The sequence below is a fragment of the Oryzias melastigma genome, unplaced genomic scaffold (assembly GCF_002922805.2).
Source record: "Oryzias melastigma strain HK-1 unplaced genomic scaffold, ASM292280v2 sc00288, whole genome shotgun sequence".
Taxonomy (NCBI): Eukaryota; Metazoa; Chordata; class Actinopteri; order Beloniformes; family Adrianichthyidae; genus Oryzias; species Oryzias melastigma.
This window is the reverse complement of record NW_023416906.1, coordinates 308,286-317,336: the sequence shown is the minus strand read 5'-3', so window position 1 is coordinate 317,336 and position 9,051 is coordinate 308,286. Positions and strand designations below refer to the sequence as shown.

General features: G+C 39.7%; 1 protein-coding gene across 1 annotated transcript; it reads right to left on the bottom strand.

The window, feature by feature from the left end:
• Positions 1-939: 939 nt before the first annotated feature.
• LOC112141927 (ribonuclease inhibitor) lies at positions 940-9,045 on the bottom strand. Its single transcript, XM_024265147.2, has 4 exons — positions 8,463-9,045; positions 8,194-8,367; positions 2,172-2,345; positions 940-1,852 (listed from the first exon to the last, which is right to left on the bottom strand). The coding sequence occupies exons 1-4, from the start codon at positions 8,966-8,968 to the stop codon at positions 1,843-1,845; spliced, it is 864 nt and encodes a 287-aa protein (XP_024120915.1). The 5' UTR covers positions 8,969-9,045; the 3' UTR covers positions 940-1,842.
• Between the last annotated feature and the right edge of the window lie 6 nt (positions 9,046-9,051).

The following is a 9,051-nucleotide window of genomic DNA, read 5'->3' as shown; positions in this document are numbered from 1 at the left end:
AGTCTAGAGCTGCCAGGAAAGAGGTCTAGAGGAAGACCAAAGAGGAGGTTTATGGATGCAGTGAATGAAGACATGAAAGTGGCTGGTGTTAGAGTGGAGGATGCTGAAGACAGGCTTAGATGGAGGAAACTGATTCGCTGTGGCGACCCCTGAAGGGAAAAGCTGAAAGGAAAAGAAGAAGAAGTATGACCTTTGCCTGCAAATGACCAATGTGGGTTGAGGACAAATTATTGTTTAGCCAGATTCCAGTTTACTGTGAAAACAAAAAAGTAAAATTGTTTTCAGTTAAATGCCGTTCTTTCTTTTCAACAACAAAAACAAAGATTGTGCACAAGTTCTTAAACACTAGAAATAAACATACATCAAAATGAGGCTTTTCACAGCAATTATTAGGCTCAGTTAAAAATAAATTAATAAGATGACTTCCAAGTCAGCTGATTAACTGCACAAATCCCTTGTTTTGGATCTTTTGCTTTAAATTTTTTGCATTTGTTTCAAAACATGAACATTATAATTTACCGCCCATATTCATGCCACAGAGGAAAAAATCTAAATGTGAAGAAACATTTTTAAATTGGAAATGGTCACCCACCTGAAACCCAGTGGCCATATTAAATATTTTTAGGTAACTAATGTGTGTGAAGGTTTATAGGTTTTTTTGGGATACTTGGATTTCTCTGTGGATGGGGGAGGGGGGGGGTACCAAAGTTATTTCAGGGGTGGGAGGTTTAGACCCATCTATTTAAATGCAGAAACTCTAACCTTAAATGTAATGTCTAAATGTTTTACTAAGTAACTAAAAACTTAAATATCATTAAAGTGCTAAACAAACATTTTTTATAGACAATATTTTCACTTGGAAAAAAATATTCTTTTCATCTAATGTGCTCATTTGTTATTCACTCCCTCTAGTAGAAAATTAAATCACAGTCTTCTGAATTAAATTTGTCAAGTTTTATTAAAGAAAAGATAAACAAAAATATGGCGGGAATACAAACAAAATAAATATAAGGACCATTTTCTACAGCTCCCTTTAACTTTCCTCTATTTTTCTACCATTTTTCTTATTCTTAACTTTTTTATCTTGTGAATGAGTTTCTTTGATCCTGTCTTTGTAAGTTTTATCTTCACGCACTTTTGGAAGTGTGGAAAAACATTTCTTTCTTCTTTCTTGTTCTTTCCTTTTTTTCATAGCTGCTGGATTACAGATGTTTTCCAAATCTGAAAAATCTGGAATCAGAATTTTGTGATCCAGAGTTCTGGTTCAAATGTCTTTCTCTGTTCCAGAGACAGAAACAGGATACAACATGACTGCCTGTTTTTCCCTAACCCACACATAGATCTATCTAATCCAGAACTATTCTGTCTGATCAATGATTCCCTCAATCCTTGATTGGTCCAGTCACAAAGTCACATCTGTTCATTAAATGTAGATGAAAGAAGAAAGTGGCGATCTAGAAAAGAATCTGTTTTTCTGTAGCTCTTTGTTTCTCCAGATCCTGGAGCTGCTGAACATCCGAATCCAACTGATGTTTCAGATCAACACTCCAAGTTAGAATGAGAAGATGAAGTGCAGTTCTCCATCAGTCCACCGGGGGAGCTGCAGCACAATAACTGTCCACTTGATGCTGAGAGAGACAGTGGAGCTGATCTAAGATCAGTTCATGCTGCAGCTCTGACACTCATTTCCATTTCCTCTGATTCCTCCATCACTCTGCTCTCCACCTCCAGGAACAACATCTCTGCTGACCAGATGATGATGATGATGATGATGAAGATGATGATGATGATGATGATGATGATGATGCTCTCTTCTCCACCAGAAAAACATCAGGCTCACCTTTACCTCCACCTGCAAAGAGAAAGCAGAAACACAGAGATGAAGTGTTGTCTCTATCTGATGGTGGTGTGTCAGTCAGTGATGCAGCACAGCAGCAGAAAGAGTAGCAGGAGCTTCAGTTCTGTTCAGAGCAACAGCTTCCTGTCATCTTCACCTGTTGGAGCTTCTGCTGCTCTGATTGGCTGACTGTTGTCCTGAAGCCTGTCATCATTCTCCTCAGAGCTTCACTGAGAAGCTGCAGCTTCACAGGAAACTCTGCATCTTTGCTCTCAGACTAACTTTAGGACCAAACATCTGGAAGCAGCTGGACTGACTCTAACCCTCTACTGACCTCAGAGTCTGCAGTTTGAAGTTTGGACTCTCCACCAGATTCTGGAGCTGCTGAACATCTGAAGATTGAAGGTTGTTCCATCCCAGGTTGAGTTCCGTCAGGTGGGACGGGTTGAGCTTTAGAGCTGCGACCAGAGCAGCACAGCTGATCTTTGACAACCTGCAGCCCATCAAACTGAATCAAAAACAAAGAGTAGAGTTTCAAGACAATATTTATGTTTTTCATCCTTCAGTTCTTGATGTGAGTCAACAGCAGCAGATCAGAAGAGTCCAGCAGAAGCAGAGAAGAAGAACATTCAGGAACATTCAGGACAACATGCAGCTGCTTCAGTAAAGAAGTCCAGATGTGTGAAAGTCAAACATCAGCCTGTGGCTGCATCTAAACCAACTGATGTTTCTGCACAATCAGCAGAAAAAGTCCACTTCCTCTTTCTGCTCAGCTCTGCTTCAAACAGCAATGAATCATGGGAGAATTTCAGCACAATGGAAAGTCTGGATGAGTCTGAACTTCCAGAAAACATCAACCTTGATCGATATGAGATCAGTTTTATCTACACGAATAAAGCTTTTCTTACATCTGCAGTGAAGAGAATGGCCTTTCATGGCAGAAATGCTGATTGAACTGACAGAAGTAAAATTAATTTGTTTGAATTATGAACCAAAAATATGACAATTTAAAACCCAATTAATTCTGCTTTTATTTAAAGCTTTCATTTAAAAAAAACATCAAATTAAATTCTATTTCTTCATCTTGAATCCTAAATTGTAAATTATTTTCAAATGACATGATCACGTTGAAAAGTAAACTGTTCATTGAGAATTGAAGATCATTGAATTCTGGATAAGAAAAAACTTCAATAGGAAAATCTTGATCACATGTTCATGGGTCGGAGTTTAAACTCTGCAGATATTTTACAGAAGATGAAGATTCAAGAAAACAAAGTTGCTGAGTCATGAAAACTTCTCAGAGACATTGAAGAATTTTCCAACAGTAAACCTAAATTAGACAGAACCCTGTTAAGAAACTTTAACAGAAAATCCTCCTCTGTGCTAAAGAGAAATACAAAATGAATTGAAATTTTAAAAAGAACTGAGATGACTAGTTTGGCCCTGAAGAATTCTTGAGTTAGACTGCTGATGAACTAGTTCAGATAGTTAAAAGCACATTTTAAATGAGAGAAATGACAGAAGAATATAATAATTGAGTGTCTGAAGGTCACAGACACCACAAGAGTTTGAAGAATCAAAGTCAACAGATCATTCTGGCTTTAAGTGCAATCTTCAGTTAGAGATCAGATTTCTACAGCTGTGACGGCATCAATGTTTCCACTGGAACTGCTGAAGTTTCCATGAGGTTCAACACAGATTCAGATGAAGACTGAAGGACAGAAAAGAAAAACAGCGTTCAGTTGTTCATGGAAAGATTCTACAGACACTGAACACTCTGGTTCCTTTCAAATCAGGAACAAAAATCACATTTAGAAACTTGTAGAAATGTTGGATTTCATGTTGGACTTTTGGAAACAAACTATTGTAAGTGTAGAAAAATCCAGGAAAGCATGAAGTTTCTCTGCAGAAACTCAAAGATGTTCACCACAATCAAAGAATGAAGCAGAGCTAAACTTTCCTTTCTCTCTTCATCCTGACTGGAAAAAGCAGGTTGTGCAGAAAAACAGCTCAAAAGTCTTTAGTTCTCCTTTGAAAGCATTTACTGACATCTCTAAACTGTAGAGGAGCCTTGAAAAACATCAGGATCCAAAATGTCTGAATGTGGCCCTGCAGAGGAGCTGCTGATGCTTCTGATGTTAGTCTGAGTGTTTCAGCTGATTCAGTTGTGGAGCTTCTAAAGAACCTGTGTGTATTTGGACATGAACAAGTCCAAGTCAGTTACTAGTCATTTCATTGTTGATGCGTCATTGTGAATATGTGGTGTGCCGGGTGATTGCAGAGTATAACATTTAAAATCTCACAGGATTGTGGTGAGGTCCACTGTGTCTGCTGCTCCCAAAGTCCCATGTTTGATCCCAGAAATCATTTAGGATCTTCTTCAGTTTCTTGTTTCTCTGATCTACTATATACAATGCAGTTGTATCCTGACTGATCTGCAGTTAAAACTGCTTTTAACGGCTGGCTAAATCTAACAGCTGCTGGAATGGGATAATGTGTTGGCCTACATGAAAAGCTGTCTTCCCAAACGATTCCCTGACCTGGTGCCCAACATCCCTGAGTTCATGAGAGCGCATTGTATGGGACCTACTCGCAGGAACTAGTCCGATCCTCTGCGCACCGTGATACTGAACTGTCTACACTTCTCGGATCGAGACAGGATCCTACCTGGAGCCCGGAAAGCACCGCTGATGGAGGACGGCCTGACGCTTCGTTTCACCGCCAACTACAGCGACATCACAGCCCGACGCAGACACCTCTACTATCCGGTGATGAATTGAGATCGGACTCTGGGATTTCAGACATTCCTCATGTACCCCGCTGTCATTAAACAGTCACTGGGAAGTGATCAACTTCTATTTGAGGATCCAACCGAGGCAACTAGGTACATTTGTCACTAGGTAGATTATGGTGACGTGTCAGGTTAATGAGAGACACCTGTGTGGGAGGGCGTGGCCACGCACAGAGCAAGGAGGTTTTTCATTTTTTTAAGGAAAATCGGCGTGGAGAAAAAAAAAAAACGCTTGGAGCCCGAGGTGTGGTCCCGGATGCTTGGGCGCAGCCTGAAGGGCGAGAGACGGGAGAGAGCCTGAGATGCACTACAAGCGAACGGACAGAAGACTGCAAGTGCAACCTACGGTCATCGCAGGTCCGGATTGGGGCGTTGGCCAGCGGAACGCCGGCGAGAGGAGGATTCGCTTGGGAGGAAGATCCGCGGAGGAGAAGGGAGGCAGCTCATCCCCAGACGAGTTTTGCATGCACTGCCGCTTGGAGACGTAGAGGGGTGAACGGGCTTCACCCCTCCCAAAGTTAAGTGCCCCATGGTTACCCAGGATTAGTTTTAACAGTCTGCAGCTCTATCGCCAGTGTTTTTATTTGGGTTTTAGAAATTTTTTTTTTTTTTTATCTTTGCATGACTTGGTGTGTTCTTTTTAATCTATTTGTTGCTTTGTTTTATTGCATGTTCACTGGCAGCACAGAGTGCAGGACTGTATAGCCTACTTAATGAAGAGACTGACGGCTGGGACAAGCAGCAAAAAGGGGACTCTAGTGGACCACTGCACGGACAATTGACACCTCCAGTTTTTATTCTTTTAAATGCTTTTCAACTTTTGATTTTCATTGTTTTTAAATAACTGATTTTCTGTCATCATTTTACATCATTGTTATAAAACAGAGGCTTCTGCTGTCTTTTGGAGCAGCTGGTAAAACTCCCCAGCAGGTGCCTTAAATTGATCCAGTTTGAGGTTTTACCCTCACCCCTCTGACACATTGACTCTCATGACCCAAACCTTTCCACTGAAGCCTAATATTCTCAGCTTCTTCTGTCATTCTGCTGTCTGTTGTTTTACTTCTGTGTATAACATGTGAATACTTTTGCAATGCCTGACGTCGAGTCTGATTGATTACGAGCTACTTTATTGACCATCTCAGAGCGCAGCTTACTTATAACAAACCAAATTTTATTACAATATTGGAAACCTGGCTCTCTGAAGGCATTACAGACTCTTCTGTTAATCTTGAAAATTTTGTTTTGTACAGGGCTGACAGAGGTTCCAGGGATGGGGGAGTTGCCACACATATTTAATCAAATATTTAATCTAGATCAATTATTCCTAAAGTGAAACCTGTGTTGTTTAAAGGAGTGTTCTTTGATCTTTAATACTAATAAGAAAATAATAATTGGTAACATATATCGCCACCCCCTCTTCTCCAAAGCTTCACTCAGTCAGAAACATTCTACCATTTCACCTCTAACTTCAATAATAATATGTGCACAGGCACTATCTTCTAGGACCTCACCAAAGAATTTGACCTGGCTGATCATTACCTTCTTTTGTATAAATTGTTTGCAATTGATCTCTCTCATTCTTCTCTTCTCTGTTTTAATTCTTATCTTCACTATTGCCATCGGTGTGTGTCTATTAGGGGCTCTCAGTCAGATTTCACGGCAATCTATAAAGGTGTTACCCAAGGTTCTTCCTTGGGGCCACTTTTAATTTCAATATTCACCAATGACCTTCCAAATACTTGTTCAAACTTTAATATCCATCTTTATGTCGATGATACAATAATTTAGTGCTCAGAAACAAACATCACTAACATTAAACGATTGCTTACAGTATGAGTTTGACTCCGTTCAACGTTGGCTGATTTCAAATAAGCTCATCTTGAATAAAACAAAATCATATTGCATGCTCTTTCAGATAAATACAATAAACCCAAGTGGTTTAAATCTTAATTTGCAGCTCCTCTCCTCTAGCAGAAATACAATCTTTTAAACAAACTTGGTGTCTGGTTTGAACTTAATTTATCTTTCCAAACTCATATCCAATCAATCACCAGTAAATTAAACTAGTCTTAAAACTATTTATCAATCAGTTCCCTGTTTTACCTTTCATAACAGAAAAAGACTAGATTCACAATTGTTAATTCCTATTCTGAACTATGCCATTATTATTTACTTCAATGATTCTTCAACTTGCTTACACTCCCTTAATGTCATCTACAATTCTGTGTTGCTTTGTTGTACCTTGTCCCTACAATACTCATCACTGCACATTGTTTGAACGACTGGGTTGGCTTTCATTACAAGCTAGAAGACAATTTCACTGGCTTCAATTTATTTTCAAATGCCTTTATCTTGACCTTCCTTTTTATTTGAAACACTACCTCGTTCCTTTTAGTTCACAACATAATTTGCGCCATAATAACCAGGTATTCTTGTTTGTTCCAACACACAAAAAACAATCTGGGAAAAATGCTTTTTGTGTTAAAGGGACCCTACCATAATTTTCTTAAGCCTTTCAGAGCGAACAATATCCATATATCATATATTACCTTTGGACCACTAAAAAAACAATCATTTATGAAATATTAGTTATATTTTGTGAGTTTGTTCCTACTTGGAAGTAAAACAGCTTGATTCCTGAAGCTCCACCTTCTGCTGTCTGTGCATGCAGTCCATTTCATGACGTCATCCTAGAGTCTGTGGCACCATGTCTGTATTTCTCCCATGAAAATAATCCATTTTAAGTCGGCACGTTTCCACCCACTCATTTTTGTGGGTATGGGAGGGAATGCTGCAGACAGCGCAGGTTTTTACAGAATTACTCTTAAATCAGACAAAGGTGGACAGGGTGGACAAGACTTCATGTCTGTCATTGGACACCAGTAAAGATAGACAATCATTGAAAAAAAAAGTTCAGCGCACTGTCTTGTGGGTCCAGATGGCCACACTTTAAATATAAACAAGCCAAGGAGAGCAGAAGGGTTACAGCTCCCAACGACAGGAACAACCTTCCCTTATCTTCACGTTCCATTTAATTTCCATCATTGCTTAAAAAAGCACTTTCAATTCATCTCAAACATACTTGTGTTTATTTTTAAATTCTGACTTGTCAATCTCCTATTGTCTCTGCTTTTGTTTTTAGTATGATTTTTAGCAATTGTGTAATTTAAACTTTCTGAAATGTCAGGTTGGGTAGGGGTGGATATTGAGAACCTGTACTGCTATGTGTGTGAGTGTGTGCTCGTTATTTGTACTTAATCTTTGTTTTTACCATTTTGTTTGGTTTCTACTCTGTCACTTCTAATTATTTCTTGAAATGGAGGACCCTCTTGAAAACGAGATGTTCCATATAGGGGTTTATCCTCCCACTTAAGTTTAAATGTGTAAATAAAAAAATAAATAATAAACCTCAGGGATACCCAGTATTTCCAACTCAAGCAGAATGTTTTTATGCAAAAAACTTGTCTGTTTCTTAAGCACTGATGGCTAAATAACACTTTGGCTTGAAATAGAGAAAAATAGAGAGAAGTTGTCATTGAGAACCAACATTTGAATGAATCCTGACCTCAGAGTCTCCAGTTTACAGTGTGGACTCTCCAGTCCAGCACACAGCAGCTTCACTCCTGAATCCTGCAGCTTGTTGCAACTCAGATCCAGATCTCTGAGTCTGGAGGACTGAGAGCTAAGAACTGAGGACAGAGCTGCACAGCTTCTCTCTGACAGGAAACAGTCAATGAGTCTGAAGAAAACAAAGACAGACAGCAGTTATTGAAACTTTTGTTTTTCACTCAAATTCATTTGTTCACTAAAGATGATTTTCATGAGAGTTCTTACAGAGATTTGTTGGAGGCTTTGATCACTGGCAGCATCCTCAGAAGAGCCTCCTCTGAACGAGAATATTTCTGCAGGTCAAACACTTCCAGATCTTCTTCCGATGACAGTAAGATGAAGACCAGAGCAGACCACTGAGCAGGAGACAGTTTATCTGTGGAGAAACGTCCTGACCTCAGGAACCATTGGATCTGTTCCACTAAAGAACCATCATTCAGTTCATTCAGACAGTGGAACAGGTTGATGCTTTTCTCTGTAGACAGATCCTCACTGATCTTCTCCTTGATGAACTGGACTGTTTTCTGATTGGTCTGTGAGCTACTTCCTGTCTGAGTCATCAGACCTCGTAGGAGACTCTGATTGGTCTGCAGTGAAAGACCCAGGAGGAAGCGGAGGAACAAGTCCAGGTGTCCGTTTGGACTCTGTAAGGCCGTATTCACAGCACTCTGGTAGAACTGGACTGAACTGCTCAGTTTAGGTTTAGAGATATTTGATTGTTGCTTCTGCATGAGGTTGACTCCAGAGTTGATGAAGGTCAGGTGGACATGAAGAGCAGCCAGAAACTCCTGAACACTCAGATGGATGAAGCAGA

Bases quoted from the DNA above. Each gene is read 5' to 3' on its own strand.
- LOC112141927 (XM_024265147.2), bottom strand. From the start codon at position 8,968: ATGCAGAAGCAACAATCAAATATCTCTAAACCTAAACTGAGCAGTTCA. The intron at 8,368-8,462 runs GTAAGAACTCTC...TGTTTTCTTCAG, and splicing joins AAAGCCTCCAACAAATCTCT to ACTCATTGACTGTTTCCTGT. The intron at 2,346-8,193 runs GTCAGGATTCAT...TTTTTGATTCAG, and splicing joins TGTAAACTGGAGACTCTGAG to TTTGATGGGCTGCAGGTTGT.